The 27,172-nt window shown below is 41.4% G+C and overlaps 1 protein-coding gene across 3 annotated transcripts; it reads left to right on the top strand.

Annotated features, from left to right (window-relative positions):
- Positions 1-199: 199 nt before the first annotated feature.
- Positions 200-26,809, top strand: myom2a (myomesin 2a). Of its 3 annotated transcripts, XM_076729668.1 has the most exons (37): positions 682-730; positions 1,589-1,717; positions 3,530-3,619; positions 4,113-4,248; positions 5,641-5,795; positions 6,118-6,210; positions 7,834-7,922; positions 8,004-8,042; positions 8,736-8,900; positions 9,134-9,295; positions 10,441-10,582; positions 10,799-10,998; positions 11,084-11,137; positions 12,839-12,966; positions 13,926-14,109; positions 15,555-15,729; positions 16,161-16,282; positions 16,899-17,086; positions 17,421-17,547; positions 17,675-17,853; positions 18,045-18,159; positions 18,352-18,511; positions 18,733-18,839; positions 18,957-19,001; positions 19,094-19,230; positions 19,876-20,020; positions 20,781-20,840; positions 21,201-21,268; positions 21,362-21,475; positions 22,166-22,253; positions 22,354-22,392; positions 22,770-22,875; positions 23,699-23,862; positions 24,055-24,091; positions 24,185-24,207; positions 24,552-24,607; positions 25,175-26,809. In XM_076729668.1, the coding sequence occupies exons 2-37, from the start codon at positions 1,611-1,613 to the stop codon at positions 25,763-25,765; spliced, it is 4,590 nt and encodes a 1,529-aa protein (XP_076585783.1). In that variant the 5' UTR covers positions 682-730; positions 1,589-1,610; the 3' UTR covers positions 25,766-26,809. The 3 variants fall into 3 exon arrangements, with proteins under 3 accessions (XP_076585782.1, XP_076585783.1, XP_076585781.1); XM_076729666.1 differs by lacking the exons at positions 11,084-11,137; positions 12,839-12,966; positions 13,926-14,109 and having other exon boundaries at positions 10,799-11,010; XM_076729667.1 differs by lacking the exons at positions 682-730; positions 1,589-1,717; positions 11,084-11,137; positions 12,839-12,966; positions 13,926-14,109 and adding an exon at positions 200-241 and having other exon boundaries at positions 10,799-11,010.
- The last annotated feature ends 363 nt before the right edge of the window (positions 26,810-27,172 follow it).

The raw sequence follows: 27,172 nt of genomic DNA, 5'->3' as shown, positions 1-27,172 counted from the left end.
CTTGTGGTTAAAATTAGCTGCAGAGGCTCTTGTACAGTAAGAATCGGGGGTATCACTGTATCGGAGGACTAGCGGTTAAAAATAGCCTGACTGTTGCCCACAAGTGTTGAGCCAAGGAGGACAGGCTGTCTCGAGAAACCTAAAAAGGTCTCACAAGGCTTTCAGTGTTGGGATTTGCCACCAAACCATCTGAAAACGTCTTTCAGGCTCTCGGCTCAATGAATATTTGTGAAATCTGCAGGTGAGGTGCCTTTTATTGATCTTATAAGAAAATGAAATCTTCCAGCCAATAATGTGAAGACTGGCAATGTGCCATTTTAACGCTGATTGAAGGACTTTCCAAATTAATTATTGTTGTGTGGAAATAGCATTTCATTTCAGAAATCCAGCCTCCGTTACCATTTAACAGACGTTTATAATTTTCTTTTAACCTTTCACTCAAAGTCTCAAAATAAGCCTTAAATGAAATAAATGCATTGGATGAAACATACCTCTAAGTCATTCAATAAAATCACAGGCACAGATGCATACTCTTCATCTCCAAAGTGCAGAATGAGAACAAAATTTGGGGGTACATGCTATATATAGTCTTAAGTGCATCCATACATGGGGTGGAAGGGGAACAGCATTCCTCCAGTGAGAGGGTAATATTTTTGTTACCATCAGCAAGTGCTTCCCAAGCGGCATCAGGCTGGTCTGCCACCGCTTTGCGCTGTTTTAATCTCTTGGGGTAAGTCACTTCTCTTAATATTTGCTCACCAGTGGGCTTATTTTATTGGAGAAATCCTTTTGCAAAATGATTTCCAGACCAGGAAGAGAAAGTATCTGCTGTCCAGTGTAGGATAAGTGAAATGAGTTGCTGTAATGAATGACTGTAGATAATCTGTCTCCTGTGTGGGAAACGGCAGCAGTCTGTTGTAATCTCCCTGAGCGGTACATCCTTACATGCCAGAGCATTAAGAGGCTGCTGACCCTCTTTTCCCAAATTGAGTCAGCCTTAAAGACTCAGGTAAAAATGTTCTGGTGTTGAAATAGTCGATTATACAGGATGGAAGCATTAATTAGCCTGTGCTTGGATTTGACTGCTGGTTTAGAAAGTCTTGTTTGATTTAATAGAGCCCATACAGTGTGATCAGTCTCATTTCCTGCATGCTGTTTTTAATTAAACAGTATGAGGGCTGTGCACTGCTAGTAATGACTCTATTTCCTTCATTCCTCCAATCATGGAATAAGCAGACTGCTGCAAGCTATTCATAGCTGAGCTGTATGAGGTTGTAAGGTGAAACATTTGAAGTGCTGAGCTCTGGTACACACTAGAACTGTGCTGATTCCTCCTAAATGTTGGACTTTAACGTGTCTTCCTCTAAGATAAATATGTTCATATGGTATTTTTGTTTTCCTTTAGTGTCTGTATTTTAGCAATGGTATTTTTTTTAAGTAATATGTGAATATAATAATGAAAAACATGTATCACAGAGACCTGACAGTGGCAGCACTAACAGTAATGCTGAAGGACAGACTTGTATTGACATTGTTTTCATGGTTAACACATGTTTGGTCTCCCCTCCCCCCTGGTGCTCTTGGCCAGGTCTCCTTGAAGTGTTCCAGTCATGGCTTCCAAAGTCATACCTTGGTATAAGAAGAAGCGTGTGAGCCAAGTCAAAACTGATTATGCTTATCATCACACTAAAAGTTCTGTCAAGCAGCAGACAGAAAGGTATGAAGGTGGAACTCACCTGCTACTTTAAAAGCACAGCTGTGGCAGCTTTGCCAGGTAGAGCAGCAGATCCACACAGAGCCCAAGCTGAGGGGCAGATCTGACACACAGTCATCATGATCCTGTGTGTGCCTGCTTCCTACCTGCTGTCCATTTGTCTGCTGACGCCAGATTTAAAGTTGCACTGGGTCTGATTTTATTGAAGGCTGATAATGACTTTGCCCAATTTCCAGTTACTGAATTACTGATTCATTTATGCTTCGAATCAAACCTCCATGGACCATGTTAGACCTTTTGCTTTTATCCCTTTATTTTTGATGCATTTATATCATCGCAAACCATATATAATTATAACAGTTAAATATATTTAATGTTTTTGTAAATTTGTGGCATCAGTAATTAGCTTGAACAGCCAGGAATTGTGGTTTTACATACCATGCTCACTACCTCTGTTGGTGCACTTTGGCGTTACACAACATTGAGCTGGAGACATTAAGGCCATATTTGAAATCATAACAGGTTTGTTTTTTCCCTCTGTGCCAGCTTTAGTTGACTGTGAATCGCAAATATTGTACAGACAGGCTTTGTGGTGTTATGCATTTATGTTTCTGGATGCTAAAATAGGTCTACAAAGTGTTGTAACCATTCCCCCTCACTGCCAGCTGGAGTCATCAGTGTGTTAAGTTACCTGAGGCTGAGAGCGCAGACCAAACATTATTTTATGACTCAAACTCAACACACAAATGTTTCTAAAGAGAGTGAGTTCACAAACTTCTTGCTGCTTCATGCTGCTTGTTGAGAGACAATGAGAGGCTGATCCAGGTTGTAGCATGTTACCTGCATGTCCAGTGCATAAGGTGACTAGTCTGAGGAAGAAAAGGCGTGCTGTGTGTTCGCATGTGTTAAAATGGTCAGCAGTGAGTCTGTGGCTGCTTCTCACCCTGGAGTCCATAATCTCTGGAGCTAGAAAATGCTCGTGCTCTTGATGCTCTGCAGCTTCTGCGAACAGTTTTTGGCTGCTTTTATTAGTATTTAGTATTTTACTAGAATGCTGTAGGAGCACACTTTTAAAGAGCATCGCACCTGACCTGGCGCTCTGCTATGCAACGTAGTTACACTGAACTTGATACACAAGTTGAAGGCTGCACAGGCTTTGTCGTCACAAGTGATGAGAGTAGAACGTAAAACTGCCTCAAGTCCCAGATCTGAGCCTCTACAAGCCAACCCCTGATCACCGGGTCATCCTCTACAAAGCTGGCATGTTGTCATGCAGCCTCCGCCTTATGTTAGAGGCTGCAAGCCACTCCTCTGAACCTGACCTACATCTGAGGCCAGGGCGGTACATACTGATATCAGTGCTGACCAAGTTTCTCAAAAACTGGCTTTTTTAAGCTGATCGGGATTTAAATATTTGCTCTTTGTAAAGCAAATATCTTCATAAAATAGGATGGATTTCTTCGGATACTTTATTGATAGTTATTGATAGGATTAAATTAGTGCGAAGGAGAGACATGGGTCTCCAACAACAGGTCCAAAGAAGGAAACACAAATATAGCCTACAAGTTAAATATAGAGTGGCACTATATTCAGTCCATTCATATCAAACTAAAGAAAATTAAAGCCTGATATTACAGATAAGAAGGCGCCATTTTTGCACAACTGTGAAACTACTTCAAATACAAGACAAACTTGAGGTGGATCATGGGAGATTTCAGCTCAGCGGCTGCTTCTGCAAAGCTAAAACCTGAAAGTCTGCTATAGTGGAACTTCCTTTTGGTTCATGTTTTATAATGATGGGCCTCCTCCCGACAGGAAATCAAGCTCTTCAGTGAGCCAGGTGCAGGCCCAGGCCACAGAGGCTATGACGGAACCAGCGTATACCATACCGGTGTTCCGGGAGAGGTGAGTTCCCATTGGCTGCTGTCATATGTCAGGCTATTTTAGGTGTAAGGTTATACTGAACTAGTCTCTACTAGCTGACCTCAGTCAAGACAGCACATTTCTTCAGTGTTACTAGTTGTTCATTTTTCAGTAATGTTTATTTTTAATTTTATTTAAGTAATTTCTAATCATGTTGTTGAGGCGGCTGTCTATGAAATATGTTAACAGTTGGGCTGATGGAACCAATTTATAAGGGATAAATGAACTTGTAAAACTCTCACTGTTGCTGTACCGCTGTCCTGTATTCTTTCAAGTCTGAGTCCAAGTTGCCCATAAAAGGCAACATAAGAAAGGCTATGTGTTTCAATGTTTCACTTTTTCATTATGAACTCTGTACAAGATAAAGTGAAAGTCTAACTCATGGTTGACACTCAATGACACTAAAATTGTGAATCAAATGTATGCAGTCGGTTATTAGATTAGAAGTGGATCAGTTTAAGCTGTGTGTTGGTAGGACTGCTGAGGGGACTGAGGAGTACCAGCGAGTGGCTACGAATGTTGGGAAAGGACTGACTGTTATTCAGGAGGAGCTCCGCAGGATGCGGATAGCCACCAAGGTCCAGGTGGACAGTCTTGCTATCCAGAGAGAGGTAAGAGCCAGTCGCACGGCATTTTACCAGGAACGCTGTCTTTAAAAGGGAGCTTTGTTGATTTGTTTACTATCCTGCAGAACTGGCTAATAGGTTTGATATGCTTTTTTATAATGGCCAACACCTTAGATTCACCAGTCTGAGTACAGTGTTTCAGCAGGTTGACATCAGTGCGAGAAATGACACAGAACAAATCATCTCAGAAGTATCATTATTAACATCTCACATCACGTATATGCAGATGACACTCAGCTGTACATTTATCTTTTACAGACCACCTGGACTTGTTGATGCACTGCATGTGTTAAAATGTTCTGTTGTTCCATTGCCACAAAATTGAGAAGAACCATATTGGCTGCTGGTGCAACAAAATAAGTGAATGTTTGTTTTACATAGTAAAGCTCATTTAAAGCGTTGCTGCAAAAACTTTCTGAAAGACCAAGAAAGTACTCTCAAGTCTCAATGTTTTATAGAAGAGAAATCAAGCTACAGCATCATAGATTAATTGATGTTGTAGATTATTGACATGCTTCCACTGCAGGATGAACCGGTTTCTTGCTGTTCTGAGGTTGAGAATTAAAACCGAATTTGCATTTATGCTGCTTAGCTATTTCCTGTGTCTGTAGAACAAACTGCCAGCAGATCTGGATCATTTTTTTGTTTCAAATTGCCTTTTAATGTTGTCATTTTTATGTCTTAATGACAGTTTTGTTGTGTTTGCAAAATTTACTTGGCAGCAGAAATTCATTATTTTCTGCATATTTAGCAAAGCAATGATCAAGCATCTAGAGTTCCATTTATAAAGTTTATTAATTTACAAGGTAACAACATTAATATATGATTAAATGAAGTGATGAAAATAGATATCATTGGCGTTTTCAAACAGACAAGCAAGCTCTGAAAATTTAATCAACCTATTTCAACAGACAAGCATGAAATGTTCCTATTTTTATCACAGATTTATATAAAATAATAATATAATCTATTAATCCATAACATTATGTAACACTGTGAAATTTCCACTGTGAATGAAGGGTGCTGTACAAATGAATTAGTCCTGCCTCATCCTGTAGTAAGAAGACAGATTGTTGGTGCTAAAGTTAAACTTTGCACTCTGTTGTTGACTGCAGGTCTACCTGCTGCCCGCTGACTTCACGTCTTTAATCCTTCTGGTTTGGGCACATTTTAGTTCTCTTGATGTGATCTGAGATGGGAAATGGTGATGATGACAGCATGTTGGCATCCAAGGTTTTATAATGACTGAAAGCAGAACTGAAGCTCCAGGCACTGTTTCATCACAAATGCAGGACAACATGATGGAGTGCAGATCCATTGTCGTGTCACTGTGCTGTGACTTGTGCACTTTCACTCGATGCTGTTTGCTCTCTCCAGGTTAAGGACATGATGGCTAAGAGGGTGGATTATTTGGATGAGATCCCCAAGATGCCGGACTTTGTGGTTGCCCTCCGGCCCCACACCGTGTGGGAGAAGACTCCTGTGAAACTGTTCTGCACTGTGCAGGGAAACCCGAGGCCCATTGTCAAATGGTCAGAATATTCACATCTCACAGGAGTGTCATATTTTATGGTCTAATTAGTTGTTTTACATTATGCTGGAGAGAAATGCAGCATGGATCTTTTGATCTCCCCTTAAGTGGATTGTTAGCATTGTTAGAATTCCTTTAATCCCTTTAATACCTGTCTGCAATGTTTAACATCCCCTCCCAGTAGCAATCACTTTGTAAATATCTGTTGCTATTTAAGAACACATTTCACTTTATCACTGGATGCTCCATAGAAAGTCATATATCCCCACACACAAAAGTGAGAGCACGTAGAAGTCAGATCACTGACTGTCGACTGTTTGCAGGTATAAAGGGGGAGTTCCAGTCGACCCACTGAGCATCCCAGGAAAGTACAAGATTGAAAACAAGTATGGAGTCCACAGTTTGATCATCAGCAGGTACAGTAAAAACACAACTCTGCAGAGTTCAAACATAAAAACAGAATTTTCTTAAATGCCTCACACACAAAAGCCTTCCTTTGCCACTTCTGCTGGATGTAAAGTTTCTGACTCATGTAGGTACGGTAGAATCAGTTTTCCACATGTCATAAACGAGGCAGGGATGAAATGCAAAAATATACTGCGTTATTATGGGAGTCCTAAACTAACCTCTCGCTTTTCAGTCTGGCCTTAAAGTCTCAGAAAAAACAACCCAAACGAAGAACAGTCAGAAAACTGTCCGGCTCCATTGATTACCTCTACCCTACTGGCTTACATGTGCTTAATTTGACAATTGCAGGACATGCTCGTGCTCTTCCTTCTCTTTTAAAATGAAAAGACGGGTGGCTAGAGAGGGAGAGGGAGGACAGTTAGATTGAGGTCCATCCAGCCTGTTGGCCTGTTCGTCATCTTCAAGACTCCTCAGCTGTTGGTGTTGAAGTGCTGACCTTTGCGTCATTCGAGCCATGAATTCCTCCCACTGCTCCCTCTCTTGCTCTCTCTGAGGCATTGAATATCTACGCTTCTCTGTCATTGTGTTACAGGGTCATTTATGTTCCTAACTACGTAAAAGAAGTTACAGAATCTTCTCATTCAAAGTTCCTGTGAAAACCTTTATTGGAAGAAGAGCTTCGACTCAGTTTATGTCCCCAACAGCTGAGAAAATGGATCCTCTTTTAAAATAGTTTTGTCCAGCATGAAGGTCACATTTCTTCCTTCTATTCTCACCCTCAGTCTCCTCTTCAGTCGCTGCCTTGGTGCGACTTCTTTTCAGTGGCTGTTTTTCAAAAGAGGCGGTACATGATGTCCATAATCAGACATTGACTTGAGGAGTTTACAGCTGACCTTGAAGAGCCGTCGACGTGTTGTTGAGGAAAGAAAGAGCTTAGCTGCTCCGTGTACCAATGTTACAGTGCTTTAAGACTTTAAGATGGGCTCACTTTTCAGCTGGTTGTTACGTCTCTTGCTCAAATCCTTTTTGGCTGTCAAGTTAAATGTGGACGTGCTACCTATTTTTATGGGAAATTAGCAACTCTTACACATAAAATTTCAACAATTTAAGCAGTGAACTGGGGGTGTTTCATGCTGATATCTATTTTCACTTTTTTCACCTGTAGTGTCTTATTTTGGCTCGAAACATTTACGTACACTATGTATGGATTTTACAATACACATCTTTAAAGCTAAACACACCAAACATCTATACATATTCTGAGGGGTTTTACAGAGAGGTTTGTTCATAATAACATTCATAGCTTGATGTATACAACATTTTAGTCCTTAAAAGAAGCTCCCATGAGCCATTTCACAGGTGCAGACATTCATTTACCTTATTCTCAGTGTCACATTTCAGTGTTTATCCTCTTAAGATAAAATTGACACCTTATACTTCCCCTCAAGTAACATTTAAAATGATAAAATCTTCCAAGTTGTTAGTATTCACATATTCTATCATGTTTACAGCGAGTGAAACATTCAAACCAAAGCCTGCATGTTGTTTTTAGGGCTGCATCACTCCACCTTTGTAGAACGACGGTTTCTCTGAAATGACATTATGTCTTTCTATGCTGTCTGGTCTTGTAGGTGCGTTGTGAGTGATACTGCCGAGTACAGTGCTGTGGCCACCAACCCGCATGGCACAGCTACCAGCAAGGCTACAGTTACTGTGAAGAGTAAGTCATTCTCTTTTACTGGCTCTGCAACATTCAGATGTATTCACCTCTCATGTTATCATGATTTTCTCTTCCTCATAGGAGCCTCAGGAGCCGGGGAGTCCTGCCATCTTGGGTTAGGTGAGGAGAGAGGAGCTATCCAGATGGGGGGTGGGGGTGTTTTTAAGACACAACCAGTTCAACCACACAGTATCAGTTGGCTACAAATAGCAGTGCATGTAAGAGGCCCGATAAGCAGTGGAAACTATTGTAGGAAGCTGCTGCCTCATCCAGAAGCAAGTGAAAACAAGTCAATAGTTCAGCCTCTGATGATATAATAAAACATTCACATACTTTTTAGGAAATTAGATCATTAAGCAAATAATTTGTCCCAACAATAATATATCTTTTTTTGCAGCATTTGAAAAGTCTCTTTGAAATTTGATTGAGATATTAGATGGAAACATAGTTTATGTGAACTGCTTGTGTAAGACAGCAGTTCCTAAACAGATGTGTGATAATTCCCAGGGGTCCTTTAAGGAACCATGGCAGCTGTATCCTCTAAATGTGCTTTAATGGGTTTTTTAATCCTTTTCTAACATAGAGGTATTTCCCCTTTCATAGTTCCACTGATCTCTGGGATCTCTGGTGGTCTTGGCTGATTTGAAAGATATTTCACCTTCAGATTGCAACACAGAAACAACCAAGCTTACATCCACATCTGACATTACTGCATCATTTCGAATCCATCATCATCATTCTGGTCTTAATCTCAATGAACATGCTGTGAAACGTTAATGATTATTAACGACGATGTCTCACTTCTTGCCCCAGTGCCACATCTGACTGAGATCCATCCCAGTAAGCTGGAGGTCACCCTGCTCGATCGCTTCTCAGTGAGCTTTGGCGTGGAGGGCAGCTCCACCAGTCTGGTGTGTAGCATGGTGGTTGTCCCCGACCTCCCCAACATACCCCCCCTCGCCCAGTGGTACAGAGACGGTAAAATATTTATTGGTCATTTGTTCAGGTGTAGAGGTGACATCCTGCTCAAGGACACGTCAGCAGTTTTATTGCTTTTCATTTGATTAATTGAGTTTGATTTAACTCAATTTTACTATTTCATTACATTTGTTTGCATTTCATTCTGATTTTATTCATCTGTTTATTCAGAGTCAAACAGCTGGGTGTGTTTGGTCCCTCCTCACTGTGTCCTCCATCTTGTTTGCTAACAGATAAACTGCTGAAACCCAGTAAGCTGGTGGAGATGACGGTGGGTGGAGGTGTGGCTCGTCTGACGTTGCCTCACCTGGCCAAGGACGACGAGGGCCTGTACACCCTCCGCATCTTTACAAAGGACGGCACTGCTGAGCACAGCGCCTACCTGTTTGTTTCAGGTACATTTCTCTGCATCATGTAACATTCCAGCATCACTAAATCATCACCGCACTGATTGTAGATACCAGCGGGTCGGACGGATCGTTGGGTCACATTTCCTCGGGTTTAATGCGTTTAATGCGCAAGATAGTTTGTTTTGAATAAACAGAACTGTAAACAGTGATAGTCACCACTGCTTAGCAACCGACTGAAATCTACTAGAAGTTCAGTGATTTATGAAAAAAGGCTATGCCGAAACACCAAATCCAGAGCCGAATACGAATGAAAGACAGACGAGGATGAGCTTTTAGTGATATCTGTTGCCATAAATGTAGACGTACTGTGGATCATCTCTGTTAAATAAACAATAAAATAATTTAAAATGAACAGCAGGAGTAAACCGATTCCGCTTTTAATTGCTGTTATCTGGTTGTTTTCTGTTAAATTGAGAAAAATGGCCTGTTAATGATTTCAGCCCAAGAGACATCATCAGAGAGTGGCAGACTTCAGAGCACCTGAATCCTCTTTTATTCTGAAGGGCCACAGGCAGAAAACCTCAGTGGTTGGTTTGAAGAAGACAGACCGCCAATATTGTCTCTTTTGGTCTTTGTGTTATTGTTAATGAACTGCTGGATGGACAAACTGGTTTGGTCTAAATATTCAGCTTTTTTTCAACAGTCATGGTGTTAGGACCCAAGCCAAAACTCAGCCCATCACAAATGTCACATCAGTTGCACACAGCATGAAACAGGCTCATAACTCAGTTAAAGTTCACTCAGTTCTCACAAAACCTGATTTCAGGATGTGCCTCAACATGACAAAATGAGGGATTATTTTCTTTGTGGCTGGTCTGCAAACCATTAATTAGTAAGGACTTCAGTCAGTTCCCATGATAGTCTTGTCTGGTCTGAGTTTTGATTCAAATTAAGGGAAGGGTTTTTAATCAGAATTATGTTCAGCAAGCACACGCGCACATACATAGACATCAAACATGCGTGCAGAGACAGAAGCAAAAACAATTTTGAAAGGTTGAACAACACACAGCACAAGAAAACAAACAGAATATTTTGGATTTTTATAATTCCAGATTGTCTCATCTGTCCACTTTCTATCTGTATCCCTCCATCTTCCCTTTCTACCTCGTCCTTATTTCCTTGCTTTCCAGATGCCGCCCCCTCCACGGCGGGGGCCCCTGGTGCACCAATGAGCGTAAAGGCGTATGACATCAACTCGGATTATGTCCTGGTTGCCTGGAAACCCCCCAACACTGTCAATGAGGCTGCAATCACCGGATACTTTGTGGATCGGTCAGTCTACACCCTGAAAACTCTTCAGGCTTTCTTTTTATAGCACAGAGTTGGCACACTAACATGAATACAGTCGGATTACGTTGCACTCAGTGCCAAGGAAATTAGTGAAAGTGTGGTGTGATGTCACAGTTTTTATTTAAAGCTGCACTCAGTCCATCAGTATTTGTATATATTAATTATATATATTGATCATTATACTGATGATGTCTGTAGGTGTGAAGCTGGCAGCGACAAGTGGGTCCAGTGCAACGACGCCCCAGTGAAGATTTGTAAATACCCGGTGCACGGCCTGAGCTTGGGCCACTCCTACCACTTCCGGGTCCGAGCCGTGAACAGCGCCGGCATCAGCAGGCCATCCCGCAAGTCTGAAAAAGTGACCGCTCTCGACGCCGCCGAGAGCGAGAGGCTGCAAGGTACCGAGGAAGGTAAATAAAAAGTACAAACCGACGGGATACGACGGTTTCCTAACAGGTCTGTCATTGTCGTTCCCCGCAACAGTGATTAAAATCGAAGGGAAGTACGACATAGTGATCAAGGATGATGACCTGGAAGGTACAGTACAGTACAAAGACTGATCTGGGTTCAGTGATTTTAATCCTTTAAACCACTTCATCAGAATCTCACACAAACCAAATACTAACACCTGTCCCTCTTTCCAAACCTCTTCATGAAACCACACTGAACATCTTTAAAGGGGAGTCGAACTGTACATAAACATGCAGTTTAATAACTCTTACCAACATTAACATCCCATCAACATCCTCACAGCTGATCACAGCTATATTTCATCGCATAAACATTGTGTCATGCCTCATCAGGACAAATCAGCGTTGACTGTTCAATGGAGAAAATCACTTTTCTAATGAGTTTCTGCAAAAGGCAAAAACAGACACATGAGTAAAAACTGAATTATGAGGATTCTGCTCACAGGTATGAAAAAAAAATCAAAATCTCAAGAAAAAAAAACTGGACAAAAGATCAGAATTGAGTCTCAGAGTTTTTTCTTAGGATTGTGTCTGAAACATCATGACAGAATTTTGAGATTAAAACTCTGACATTGATCTTATTTGGGCTCAGTGTACAAACTGCATATGCACGAAGACACATGGCACCTTCACAACATTTTCACTCATTTTCAAGCAGTCAGAACTCTGACTTTATCAGTCAGTCTTGGTAACATTGTTCACAGTAATTCTGAAATGTAAATGTAAATATAAATGTAGACTGAAGTCCCTCACTGCATCACTATTTTGTAGAACATCAGTGAAAAACAAGCTGCTTCAGATTGCAGACTTTTCTTCAAACTGACATGTCAAGCTTCTCTCAAATGTTAAAACATGAAACTTTTACAAACAAATTGACCTGTAAACACATCTGGTCTTTCAGAATTAAAAATAGCTCTAACATAACACTAACTTTTTGATTTTAATGTGACACACAACAGACTATTTTCCCATCTCCTCCCGTCCTAACTGTTGCGGTGCCTTCTTTGACCTAACTTGTGCTTTAATCAACTGAAATTTGATTCATTTGTCTTTTTCAATTAAACCACTTAAAGAGTTTTCCTCCTCCAACGTGTGTCGAGTATCTCCTCTTCTACTTAAAGCAAACCTTTAACTCAAAGACTAATTCAGAAACTAAAAAAATGATGTCAACACGTTGGTATCCTTTTACACGAGGCTATTGAAGAAGTCCCACATTTTACTGCAGAGACTATTAAAGAAATTTCAGACGTCAGTATGTATCCTGCAGCATTGAGGGTTTTTTATTGCTTAATGTAAATCTTTCATCTTTCTTTTTAAAAAGCTGAAACATGGTATCGTCTCTCCATTATCTGAGCCTCACATCAGGCTTTGACAGCTCTTCTGTGGCAACGGATATGTTGCTGTTGCTGTTGAATGTTAATGATGTTTGTTAAAATGCCACAGACACATTTTACTCACCAGTAGATCAGAATGATGATCAAAATACTCACTGCTCAGCTTTTAAAACAGATGAACAATAGAAACTCCAGTTCGGCTAAGAGGACAGAACTTCTGCTCTTTTTTTGAATTAGGAAAAAGATGCTGCTGTCCACCAGTCAGTGACGTTGTCTGTAAAGTCAGTCTAAACCACATTCATTAATACAAGATTATGAAAACATGATTAGAAACACTTCACAACACTCGCTTCAAAAAACACACGATGTGGGACTTCTGCAACAGACGCTGCTGTGTGTACTGTAGGCCTCAACACCATTCACTCCCAATCTAGGCTACATAACGATCCCGGGGGAGCCCACCGACGTGCACGCATCCGAGATTTTCAAATCGTATGTCGTGCTGAGCTGGAAGCCTCCCAGCCCCCGCGGACGAGCTCCGCTGTGGTACGTCATCGAGAAGGTGTGTGGCCATCCGTTTCCATCAATGTAGCCCACTGTTCAGTTCTGTAGTGCAAAGATGAAGATAAATAAGACATTGACCTCTTAAACTCTAAAAAACTCTTAACTAAAATAGTAGCTTGTTGCGGTTATGCTCGTGCTTAAACTTCAGTGAAACTATATGACGGTCATTTTAAGGGAAACTGTTATATCAAATGGAAATATCACAGATGTCTTAAGCGTCGTTTTACACACATTTCAGAATTCAGAATTTTTTTTGACATCTCCATTAGAAAAGGTTTTGTGGATTTGAACAGTGCTTTTTTGCTAAACAACAGGAGTGTGTAAAGATTAACCACAGAGTTTAAGAGGTTTCATGTGTTCTTTATGCTTTGTTATATTCTAAGCACATAAACATGAAACCAGTAAAAGCTCATCATGCATCACTGGTATCGTTGGGGCTCCACCTGTTTGCAGTCAATGCAAAATTAAAATATGGCCAAAGAAATCCATATCACATGTACAATGTCACATAAATACTAAACAATTAATCCATATGTAGAAATGTAGCTAATCTCAAGAGCCCAAACTGACCTGTACTGGATCAATATTACCACTCAATATTGGTACAGATATGCAGATATATTAATAGCTGCATAAATGCTGCCAGATATGCAAACATTATTGCTACTGGCCTGAAATATCCAGTCTAGTTGGGGTTCTAGTAGGTGCTCAAAAATGGCGGCTTCTCTGTAATAAAATGATGACTACAACTTTTCAGACACACACACACTTTGATATTTCAGATTTGGACATCACTGATTTACTTTAGCCTGGTTCTGGCCAAATGAAAACCAAACTGAGCCCCAATGATGGAAATCTCTCCCCTGAATGCTCCTCTTTGTGTTTGTGCTACATTGATGAGGTTGTATCGCAGATGGCTGTCCCTTCTCATGTCCCCCCTCCCCGACTCTCCCACAGTGCATAGCAGGCACTGGAGCATGGCAGCGGATCAACACAGCAGTCAAACTGCACTCCCCTCGTTACCCGGTTTTTGATTTGCAAGACGGGCAAAAGTACCAGTTCAGAGTGTATTCAGTCAACATGTACGGTTCCAGCGAGGCCTCCGCGCCCTCGGAGCCCATCCAAAAGGTCGATGAGGATGGTAAGGGCTGGGATCTCTGTCATATATAAGTACAACACACACAAATACACATCAAAAGACAGTTGGAGTTCACATATTTATCTATTCTATTATTTATATTATTAATAGTTAATGAGTCAGATATTGATATATAAGACTAATTGTCTTATTGTGCCCACTGGTGCCCCCAAATCCGTCACTTCAATAGTTGAAATGAAATTAAGACAAAAAGAACTTGTCCGGAGTGTCTAATAAAGAATTTATTTTAAGATAAAGAAATGTTGAAATTTTGGGTTGTCTTCGATCGAAACTTGGGAAAAGTATGTTTACATTTGTCAGCTTCTTTGTCCTGATATTGTAGACATTAAGCGTTGTCTCTGTGTACAGTCTCACCTGAAGTTTACTTCCTGTCAAGATAGAAAGGACTCTAAAACAGCACTTAGCTTTAGCAAACATTATGCAAACATACGAATAATCTACAAACACAAACACAAACACAAACACGTGAAATGCTGAAACTGACCTCTTGTTTTATGTGAATCACTGTATGATTCAGGTACTGAGGTGCCAGTTGGTATGTACAGTTTAATGGAAACACCTTTTAGAAGCGCTGTCTCACACTGCCGTCACATCACAGTTCACTCTTCCACTGTGTGCTCTAACTGTGACCCATCTGGTGCTTCTTACAGTTCAGCTCCAGTATTCTTAGTTTTCTTGCCTGGGTTAACTGCTCTGCGTTCATTATAAGTCACATAAAGTGTATGTAAAAAAATCCATATACACAAAGAGAAGTGCTCAAATGCTCTGGAGCGGCTCAGCTAAACCTCCACTTCATCTCAATCACTTCCCTCCAATCTAACTTCCTCTTCTTGTGTTATTCCCTCCAAGACGCCAAACCAGTTTCACAGACCCAAACTCACTCAGTAATGCACAATGGCAGCTCACCTTTCTTTGAAAACACCATGAGGACACACCTTTAAATGCTGCATGTTTTGTAAGTGGTGTTATGTAATCTACAGTATGTGACATTAGGCTGCATCAGACCTGCAGTCAGTAATATTTACAGATGATCGTTAGTGTTTCTGTTCCACAACAAGCACCTGGATGGGAGTCAGTACATTGCTTCCAGAGAGAGTAGATGATCACATGTTTAAAAAGTCAGGTAATGAATTCCTGTGATTAACAGCTGATTTGACTCCTTCTGAATCATCCTGATGTCGTAAATCAACCTCCCTCCGTTCCTTTCTGCCATATATCTGCATATTGATGTTCCTGGATCCCCTGACTTTTAGGTGCTAAGTGTTGAAATTTGTTTTTTCCTCACTATCTATATATCATCTTTAAATGTAACTCTTAAAAGTTGATTTTCATATAAATTGAAAGTAAAATACATGAACCCATTAGAATGAATTATTGAGACTGATATCATTATGAGTATTTAATAATGACTTCTTTCCCCTGAACAGGCGTCCCCTCTGCTCCCGGTCAGGTTATTGCCACCAGAAACACCAAGTCGTCTGTGTTTGTGCAGTGGGAGGCTCCCAAACATCTGAAAAACCTCATTGGATACTACATCGATGGCCGCGTTGTCGGAGCCAAGGAGTGGTTCCCCTGCAACCACAAACCCTTCAAACACACCAGGTAGACGTTCGGAACTACAGAGTCCCAACAATTTTTGGATTTGGGGTTTTACATTGTGCAAAATGAACAGGATTTAATGAACATATTTAAAGCTGATTCACACTGTGTCCATGAATCTTAAGGAGCTTTTATAAATCCCTCTGATCAGCTCTGGAGACTATTGGATAGGAAAACTTTCACTTTTCTGACTTTGTAAGATGGATTAAATGGATTTTATTGATTTATTGCAACTACTAATTTGGAGCAACAATGATCTGCATGACTCCCAGATTATGCTTTAAAATATTTTCATAGAAATACCATATGCAGGCACATGATTAAAGTCACCACTAAAATCATCATAACCGGAAAAAAAATAAAAAATCAAGATTAACCCTTGAAGATGAATAATTGCAACAACTTTTAATTATGTGAAAATGATATGTAATCAGGTTTGTGGTCCACGGCCTGATCCCAGGGGAGACCTACGCGTTTCGTGTCCAGGCCGTCAACCTCTTTGGCCTCAGTGAAGAGTCTCAGGAGTCCTCTCCCATCGCTGTGGAGCCAGCCCTCGGTGAGAGCAACGTCACATTTAGAATAAAGCTAAAAAAAAAAAAAAAAGAAGAAGAAGTGCTGCAAATGTTAACAATAGAAATACAAATTGAAAGTTTTCCAAAGGAACAGATGAGTAGATTAGTCCATATGTAACTGAAAACAAGAGATTATGAGATGACTGAGGAGTCAGGAACATGATGGATGTTCAGTTTGATTTTCAGTGTGGCTCATTTCATTACTCTATCCAGGCAAAGGGGTGGAATATGGTATGTATGAAACAGTCTGTTCTCCCACCTGACTTACCCACTTTGTCCACTTCCACTTTGCATTACATGTTTTAATCACAGAACTGGATATTTTCAATGTCACCTTGCACAGGAGTAACAAACTGGTCCCACACAGACCACAGACACACTTGTACCATGTAAAACTACTGCACAGTTTTTCAGCTCTGGAGCTAAAAACCTTTTGTTGGATTTGTTTTTACACTGTGATGTTGACGTAGGTCATATAAATGTAGTTTTTCTCACAGTTAACTGAAATAATCAAGCACACATGTCTCATTAAGATGCTCTGTATAAGGGTGTAGAAGATGCAGAATGCATGTAAAACATTTAGTATTTTATGTGATTCAGCTACTCCCAGCGCTCCCTTTGGCATCACCATGCTGAGCTGTGACGGCTCCTCCATAACTTTGGCCTGGAGGAGTCCCAAACACTGTGGCGGCTCCAAAGTCAACGCTTACTACATCGACAAGCGCAATGCCGACACTTTGGTGTGGAAGGAGGTCAACCTGACGGGTGTCACCGAGAGGATCTGCACTGTGAGTGGCATCAGTCTCACAGATTTACACAATGAAAAAACTAATGGATGCAAGTTTGTTTTTGCAAGTTTTAACAAAATCTTTCACTGATCTGATTGTGTGCAAGTAGCCAAAGTGTTTTTATGGACTCAATAGAGAAATAACAAAAAAGTACTCATCAGAGAAATAACTCGCCAGAGATGAAGAGCTAAGCTCACAAAGGCGAGCTCCGATTGTTTATTATGTGGATACAGATCCCATTTTAATACCAGGTGTAAATGTGGTGTTACATTCAGAGTCTGAGTTATTAATCAGATCTAATAATCATGTCTCATCTAACTCTCTGTTTCTTCAGGTTGACAATCTGACTGAGGGAACCTTCTATGAGTTTAAGGTCCAGGCAGCCAATATGGCCGGTGTTGGCGTGCCCTCTGCTCCCAGCGCCCCGATGAAATGTGAGGCTTGGACCATGGAGGAGCCAGGTAGGAGAACCTTCACTGCATCACTGGCCACAATATGCAGCCAAACTACAGACAGAACACTGAGGCAGACCTCTTTCCTCTTTGGCCCTGCTTGTGTTTTATGTTTTATATTCTGTCTTACCTCCAGGTCCAGCCTACGACCTGAGCTTCAGTGAGGTCAGAAGTCACTCCCTGGTCATCCTGTGGAAGGCGCCTGTCTACACTGGAGCGAGTGCAGTCACTGGGTATTTCGTGGACATGGCCAAGAAGGGCTCGTCAGAGTTTGTTACTCTGAATCAGGAGGCTGTGAGCCACCGTTACCTGCAGGTAGGAGATCAGCCATCCAATCAGAAATGATACAGCACAAAGAGTTTGTCTATAAGGACCCATTAACATTAACAGACTGTTGCTCAGGCTTTAAGACTCACTCTGCCATGAAATTTGAATGAGCAACATGAGTTTAGGTTAATAGTCATGTCACACTTTACATCTAACAATGTTTCCATGGTTTCCTGCAGGTGACTAGTCTGGAGGAAGGTGAGACTTACGTGTTCAGAGTTCGTTCTGTCAACGGAAGCGGTGTCGGAAAACCTTCCCAGCTGTCTGAGCCGGTCTGTGCCAAAGCTCTTGCAGGTAACAACAACTTATCAGCTGACCCTCCCTGCAAGCTGCACCTTTCATATTCACAAAATACCTGCGAACACGTCAGGGGGTGTTTCAAAAGATGCATTCTTGCTGCATGTGGACCTGAATATTATGAGATATATGTTGTGTGTTTGTGTGTATTTTTTTCATGAAGTGGTCACATGTCACTCATGTTCACAGGCACCAAGGAGATTGTGGCTGGTGTGGATGAGGAGACCGGAGACGTCTTCCTGTCTCTTGAGGCCTGTGAGATCTGTGAGACATCCAAGTTTGTGTGGTCGAAGAACTACAAACCCATCGGCGACTGTCCCAGAGTGGCCGTCACAGCAAAGGGCAGAACGTAAGCTCGCCGCAACACTGAATGTGTATGAATTCACTGCTGGAAACTTCATTCTTAATATATGTTGAAAAGTACACTTTACACCGCAGGAGGCAAACACTAAAAGTATTTATTTTATTTGTAAAATACATGTCAAAACCACAGCAGCTTCTGGTTGAGTTGATGGCTGTAACAGTTTTGACTTGAATGAATATTTCATAGTTTCTGTGTTTGTTTCTCAGCTCCAGACTGACTTTCAGTAACCCTGATAAAGACGATTTGGGCAGATACTCTGTGGTGGTCACTGACACAGATGGAGTCTCTGCCAGCCACACTCTGACTGAGGACGGTGGGTCATGTAGCCACAGACTAAATGTAGATTGTTGAGTGTTTTTCATCCTGCCTGTTAGGCTTTATTGTTGTGGTTTGTTTGTTGCTGATGCTGTGTGTTTTCTTCACTCTGCAGCCCTGAACACCATGCTGGAGCTCAGCTATGCCATCAGACATCCAAGTGAGTAATGTGCATCAGCAGCAGACCTCCTGTTTCGGTTAGCGCTAATTTCCTCAGGATCTAACCTTTGTGCGCTCTCTGTCTCTGTGCAGTCGTTCCTCTCAAACACGGCCTGAACTATGAGGTTTTGGAGAAGGGCCACGTACGGTTCTGGCTGCAAGCCGTCAAATTGTCCCCGTCTGTATCCTACAGGTTTATCGTTAACGACAAGGAGGTCACCAGTGGGGAGGTAACGTCTTCGACATTCATATTGACTGAGTTCCAAAACTGAAGCGTAATTATACACTTTGTTAGGCACTCATGACTGATCTAATGAATTCCAATATGACAGCTCTGTCAGAACATCTTTACAAAGCTTGTGGTGTTCAATCATGTTTTCAACTATAGCTACGTTTTGACAACCGCAGCTGAAATCACGTTGTGTCTTCAGTGTTCAAATGAGCACAGCAGCAGTCATACCTGTCAAACAGCTGCCGTAGCTCCACTTTTAACCCTCAAGGTTTGCTGTATGTTTTTGAATATTTAGCATAAGAGAATAAAATTTATACCCACCACCACAATTTAAAGCCAGTTGTCACTCTTCGAAGCTGAGTTATGAATGGTGTCTAATGCCCTTCGAGGTTTATTTACATCAGTCGTGCTTAGAAACTGGTCACTGAAACCAATTTATATTTTCATTCAGATTGCTCTTCGTGTTAATGACTTGAATCTAGTTAGAAATGACTACACTTCATCGACAGCATGTAACTCTGGTAGTTTCTTGTGTGCATTGAAGACATAATTGAGATGGCATTCATGAATAGTCAAACACACCACATTCAGATTTGAACATTGATCTCCTGGTGTGTTGTGAATATAAATCTTTTGCTCTCAGGGACACAAGATCAGCCATGATGTGGCCACAGGAATCATCCAGATGACGGTGGATCATTTCACCAGAGCCAACGAGGGTACTTACACCGTCCAGATCCACGACGGCAAGGCCAAAACCCAGAGCTCCCTGGTCCTGGTGGGAGATGGTGAGGCTTTCTCCTCCCTTACATAACTGTCATTACATGGTTGACTAATAAGCTGATTGACCATTATATTGAATTTTGAATTATTGACTTTTTTTAGTTAATAATTAATTAAGTTTAGTGTATTTTTTCCAAATTGTTTTAATGTTAATATATCAATGAATTATCTCAGAATGTGCATCAAATGAACTGCATGTTTTCCAGTTCTTCTAACACAATCAGGTTTTCTAACTAAACTATGTTTTTTCACATTTTTGTTTCAGTCTTTGTCTGACATATTTTTGTTGTTTCTTTGAAGGCATCAGCATTAAAATGTCTAGACTTATGTTATGTACTGTATTTTGATGAGTTGTGTGCTTACATCATCCAACAATGTTCAAACCCAACCTATAATTTTATTCAAGCTAATGGCTCATGTCATTTGGTCGCCCGTCAGTGGTCGGTTGCTCTAACATTCGGGAAAATGCTGGAAACAGCAGATGATTCATCAGAAAGTGAGGAAGGAAGTCGTGGAACGTGGCTAAACATAACGTGAAGAAAACTTTTTCATATGCAATTCTGTTTTTTAACATTGAAGACAACAATTCCCATGACCCCACGCTACTTCACGACATTATCAAACCACGTCTTTTGTTATTGTTTTGATAGAGAGACCCCTACTTGCAGAAATGACATACTGTGTGTTTAAATAACTTGGCAGAAGCAGAATGTGAGTTAACACTGAACATTACCCACATTTATTGATTGTGTTTTTGTGTTTCAGTGTTCAAAGTTGCTCTGAAGGAGGCCGAGTTTCAGAGGAAAGAGCACATCAGGAAGCAAGGTACCAACAGACACTCCTCTGTCATTATGTACTCACACAAACAAAAGCTCTTTGCTACACCCACTGTTATCTGTGAGTGCGTCAGACTGTAATTTCCTCCGAAGAGGTTACAGCATTTTTCAGTTTCATCTGTTTGTGATGAAATCTGGTGTCAAATGATGGCGCAAGCAAAGAGGCAAGTGGATAATTGTCGGTTTGGACGCAGGAATGTTTTAAGGTTGTTGCTGTTGACATTATGACATTATCACAACCCTGATTCCAAAACTATTTGAGTTGCTGTGTAAAACATAAATACATCTTTATGTTTGTACAAAATACTGATAATATCCTAACTGACATGACTCCACTTTGTGGTTTTAGGTCCACATTTCTCTGAGTATCTGTATTTCACTGTCACTGAGGACTGCACTGTTATGCTCGCCTGCAAGGTAATGTTTAGATCTCTCACTTCTTCACCTTTTTTATCACCTGCCTTCTTCTTTTCTCTCAGTGAAACAAATCTTTGTGTATTTGTGCATCAGATGGCCAATGTGAAGAAGGAGACGACTTTCCATTGGTACAAAGAGGACGATGAGATTGTTCCAGAAACTCCTCCCAATGTCATGTCTGGAGCCTGTGCTCTTCCCATCCCTCTGGTAACAACTGCAGCATCCACACCAAACTCATCCATGTGGTGCTGAGAGCTTTCATTGGCTTACATACAAATACTCACTGCGACGTGGTGGTAATCAAAAGTCAAAGCAATAATCTAAGACTGAGCTAACATTTAGCACAAGTCATTATAGTTTATTTGCATCGTTAAAGGCTCTCTCCAAAGCCTAACAATGTTTTCCTAAACTATAAAAAAAAGGCTAAATATTAAGCACAGTTTTGATCTGGCAGCAAGCTAAAAACTTCAGTGGGAAGGGGTACAAACAGGATTAATTCCCAGATCAAATGATGCAGCACCAACAGGTATTTATCCATGGTGTGTAAATAACCAGGAAACTCGAAAACACTCAAACATTGTTCAGTCTGTGTTGAGTTTAAGAGAAAGTCTAAAGTAAAAGATCTAAAGAACTAAGAACTAAAGAAAGTTTCTACTGTTCGCTGTTTTCCAGCATGTTTGTGACGTTGAATGTGACACACCAGAAATAAAATGACAGAAACTCGTCTACTGTCAGCAGGAAGAGCGTCAGCAGGAAGAGCGTCAATCGCCTATTTTTCCCCTTGTTTCAAAAATCTGCATACATGTGCTAATTGACATTTTTTTGCACATGTCTAAAAGTATATTTAAAGTTGCATGCTACAGCTGCATGTCAATATTATAATGTTTGTTTTTCCAGTTCTCCAGGAAAGATCAGGGCATTTTCAAGGCCGTGCTGAGTGACGACAGAGGAAAGGACACGTCTCATTTTGACGTTTCAGGCCAAGGTACTTTCTCTCCGTTCAGAAGGGGTCAATCACTTTACTGTTTATTCCTGTAATAAACATGTTATGATGTATTTTGTGTCCTTCCTGCTTTGATTTTCAGTGTTTGACGACATCATCAGCGCCATCGCCAAGATTGCAGGTGAGCTTGATCGGCTGACTTTGTCTCCTTGTGTTATGGACATGATGAATGTGTTAAGTTGGCTCGTTCATGGTGCGTTGGTGAAAGTGAGACTCCTGACAACAGTTACTGGAAAGTCCGTCCATAGGATTTACACTGACTCCAGTATCTACCTCTCTGCTTAAACAAAAGCTAAACTATGCGCCTCAGGGAATCTCAGGATCACTGTTTGAAAAGCCATCTGTGAAGTGTCAACAGTAGAAGTGTTGGCAAAAGGGAAAGTTAATCTTATGTTCATAAATATTCCAAGCTAAATGCATGCTAAGCGGTTTAAATTGCAGAGAAAACATCTTTATTATCAGTTTGTCAAGACTGAGTCCATGTGTTTGCTGCTGTAGGTGCTTCTGCCTCTGACCTGGTGCTGCAGTGTACTCCAGAGGGCATCAGGCTTCAGTGCTACATGAAGTACTACACAGAGGAGATGAAGACTGTCTGGAAACACAAGTACGCTTTGATGACTCCACCTTTTACAGGATTCAAATATTTACTCTCACAGCTGAGAAAACATTGTACCAGCTGTTGTGCTCTTTTTGGTGCAAATCTGCCATTGTTATTTAATGAACAAGACCAAAGGCGCCAAATTTCCGTGTTGTTAATTCATATTCGTGTGCTAGTACAGTAATATTTGCAGCCATATACTGGTGCTTGATAGGTTTACCAGAAACATCTTCATCCATTTGCAGCTCAACAGCAGAACATCTCTGTGAAAAAAAACTTAATTTCAGCTTTCAAGAACAAAACCAACATATTAAAGATTGTTTTGGTATCGACGATCACTCAAGGTTTGTTTTAAGGCTGATCTGAATGTACTCACCAGACATGTGTACGGCAATACGGTTCAAGACATATTCAGCTTCTCTGGCTTTAACAATGACAGTTACAACACACAGGCACGCACACACACACACACACACACACACACACACACACACACACACACACACACACACACACGCACACACACTGTGCAGCCCTGTGCATACTGTACTGTATGTGGTGTTAATCAAGAACTCAGAGCAGGTGTTTCCTGTCAGCTGCCAAAAGAAAATTACCTCAGTTGATTTATTATTTAGTAAGTTTTTTCAGGGAATGTGACACTTGATAATGAAGCCGCACTACTACAAAAAAAAAAACTGCAGTGTTCTCCACGCCCTCTATTCTACTCATATTTTTCTTGATAAGATAGAAATCCCTCATCAGTCAGTTTTTAGTTGTTGCAGCCACTGTTCAGCCTTGAGAAGTGACTCCTGTGATGTAAACGCTGCAGGGAGAGTAAGATTGCCTCCTCTGAGAAGATGAGGATTGGCGGCACAGCAGAGATGGCCTGGATGCAGATCTGTGATCCGTCTGACAAGGAGAAGGGTCACTACTCCATCGAGATCTCAGACGGTGTGCAGACCCACACCAGAACCTTCGACCTTTCCGGACAAGGTGACAACTTTCAGCTCCACACCTGTGATGTGGAATTAAGGCTTTTCTCTGTGTCTCATTCATGAGTATCTTCATTTTTATCTCACTACTTTGTAGTCAATAGTTTCCGTTCCTACATTTGTTTTGTTTTCTACTTTTTTATTTTTGGTGAAAGTAAAGTCAGTCGTCATGAGATTATGTCTCTTTTTGCAGCGTACACTGACGCCTATGAGGAGTACCTAAGACTTAAGTAAGTCATTTGACAGTACAGTAGTTTGTGAACATGTATCTCTAACTTATAACCACATTACATTAATCATACCGACGCTCTTCTGTCTTTCAGGGCAGCCGCATTTGCTGAGAAGAGTGAGTATCTCATTATTTATTAACTTTTTATTTAAGGGACTTTGATCTATTTTTGATTTTTAAACATTATGCATCAGTCAAGGGGTGATGAGGTTTTTAGAGATTGACTCTTTGAGCATTCAGAGCCTCTTCAGATGCCTCGCAGGGAGTTATTTGCCTTTGAGGCAAAGTACTGCATAAATGCTGCATCTGAAAGTTGAAAGAGTTAGAGCTTCAGATTCCTCCTCTTTGTCTTTCTTAATATCTCAATCTTGTTTATACTGCGACAGGTGAAGTCTAGTGCAAACAGCGTGATGTTCTTTGCTGTGAGTTGTGTTTTGATACATGCTGCTGTCTCTCCTCAGACCGTGGCAGAGTGGTGGGTGGTCTGCCTGACGTGGTCACTATTATGGAGGAGAAGGTGAGGATTTCTCAGACATGCTGATATGAATCGACACTATATTAATCACGTGTAAGGAGGTTTTGCTTCAAGCAAGCAGTACTGCAGCAAAAATCGACTATATATACATGTACGTTCTATTCAAAAGAGTATCCAAATACTATTGCCTTGAGAGGGATGGCTCAGTTTCTCAGTGGGCATTCAGATAATACTTTATATTAAGCTGCACATGTTCACCATTAACTGGCTGCTTATAAGCATGCTAGTGGAAGCATATTGACTCTTTATTGGTTTTTATAAAGCATTTCTTAATGTCTTATTCTGGAGGTTAGGGGTTAAGGGTAAGGGTTATATTATTAAGATGATAATTTATGTACAACTTCCCTACTAACAATAAACAGTAATTAGGAGGTTATTGAGGGAAAACTCATTGTCTTTGTCTTAGTCTTCAGACCCTATGAGGGGGTCCAGCTCCCCAGATGTGGTTGAAGTGTTTTTCTAGAAGTTAGTTTAACCCACCGTTTTATTGTCTAGTGTGCAATAAACAAACCTGTATTTTTGAGTAAATCCTGACTTGACCCTCTGCAGTCTCTGAGCCTGACCTGCACCGTGTGGGGCGAGCCGACCCCTGAGGTCACCTGGTTCAAGAATGAGCAGGAAGTCGCCTCCACCGAGCACACCAAGGTCACGTTTGACGGCGGCAAGTTCGCCAGCCTGGTCATCAACAAAGTCACTCCTGATGACTCTGGCAAGTACAGCATCAACGTGCGGAACAAGTACGGCGGCGAATTCGTCGAGATCACCGTCAGCGTCTACAGGCATGGCGAGAAGATCCCTGAGCCCAAACTGGGACATCCCAAAACGCCTGCTGCCACGCCAGCTGCTACACCTGCAGCCACGCCTGTGCCGCCAAAATCCCCAGCTCCCCCCTCCAAGACCCCAACACCAACGCCTTCCAAGTCCCAGACCCCAGCGCCATCCATTAAGAGCCCAACTCCAGCCTCTACCCCCGCATCCACCCCGGCCCCCAAGTCTCCAACCCCAGCCCCCAAGTCTCCAACCCCAGCCCCCAAGTCTCCAACCCCAGCCCCGAAGTCCCCAACCCCGACTCCATCTCGCGGAGTCAAGTCACCAACCCCACCCAGATTCATGAAGTCTCCAACTCCACCCAGGAAGTAAATGGTGGTGGTGACGACTGGGCGGGAAATGTTTGCTGTTAGCGAAGCTGATTTATAGCATGAGTGTGAAATCTTGAGCTGTTACTTTAAAGTTTATGTAGATGTAGTCACTGTTAAGAGTCCCTCTGAACTTCTGGACTACCACAAAGAACAGGCTTCTAACCAGTAGAAATTCTCTCTATTTCTGAGAACTACTTGCAGGATATTTGCAGGAAAAACCTACAAAAGAGGGACTTTTACAGTGGCTGCTAACATACAGTAGATGTCCTGCTCAGTTACTTCATATCATAGCTGATCACTGTGCTTTTGACACAGGTGCAAAAAAGGCACCAAACTAAGAAAATAAAAAAACAGATTAGGATGTTTTTGTTCCATGTTTTAAAAGCTGCACCTTCCACTGTGCTACATTGGTGGAATGCCTGTATACATATTTTGTGGGTGTTAAAGGATAATTCAGGCTTATCGCAACTTGGTTCATATTTATCAATGGCATCAATTAAAAAGAGGCCACACGGCTCAAGAGACACAAGCAGTAAGACAAACATTTGGAAGGGAAATCGGAGGCCAGCACTGTAATTATTACCCAAACTGTTTGTCGTAAATGTCCATCATGCTTTGACCAACCCTCTCATCATAGCAGACAAAGTTTCCTGTGCAATGAGGACTCGTCGCCAACATTTCAGGTTTGCTCACTTTGAGTTTTACCTCCAAATGAAGCAGTTTAGATTAGTTTGTTTTCCAACCTGTCTGAGCCATGTCACCATGTCATCAAGTTACCATAACCAATAAGACCAAAACTATAAGAATAAGACCAAACTTGTTATAATCCAGAATTATCCTTTAAGCTGGGTGACCTGGGAGGTGGCAGGTACAGAGCTGGGGTTCTGTTGTCAATACCTGGGTGTGTAATTAACACCAGATACCTGATTATTTTTTTTGTTTTTGCTCTGGGATGGTTTTCCTTCTTTAACAGCAGCTACTTTTTCCCCAGGTAGCTTTTCATTATGTGGAGATCTTAATGAAGCCAGTTAATGATCCTGTGAATAAAGAAGTCCTGGTCTCTGCACCACAGAGTCTGTCTGTGTCCCCTGATGCTTTGTGATGGCAATAAACTTTACTTATCAATCTTCTTCTGTTGTCTTGGTGAGTAATCTCTCCTTATCCCAGATACATCAGGAGCTAACATGAACAAAGTTGAAAGTAAAAAAGTACAGGTATTGTAGTGAATGCATGCTCAAATGGACTGTGTGACAGGTGGAAAGGTAAATAAACCTGCTCCTGCCCCTGCAACCCAGGTGAGCTGAGGTGGGGGTGGGGTGTGTTACAGTATGTGAGCAACAGGGCAGGTACAACAAGCTATTCGATGCATAGACAGTTCAAATCCACGCCTTAGTGCTGCTGGTTCATG

This window comes from Chaetodon auriga, chromosome 4 (assembly GCF_051107435.1).
Source record: "Chaetodon auriga isolate fChaAug3 chromosome 4, fChaAug3.hap1, whole genome shotgun sequence".
NCBI lineage: Eukaryota > Metazoa > Chordata > Actinopteri > Chaetodontiformes > Chaetodontidae > Chaetodon > Chaetodon auriga.
Note: the sequence above shows the minus strand (reverse complement) of the source record. Positions and strands in the feature narration are given on the sequence as shown.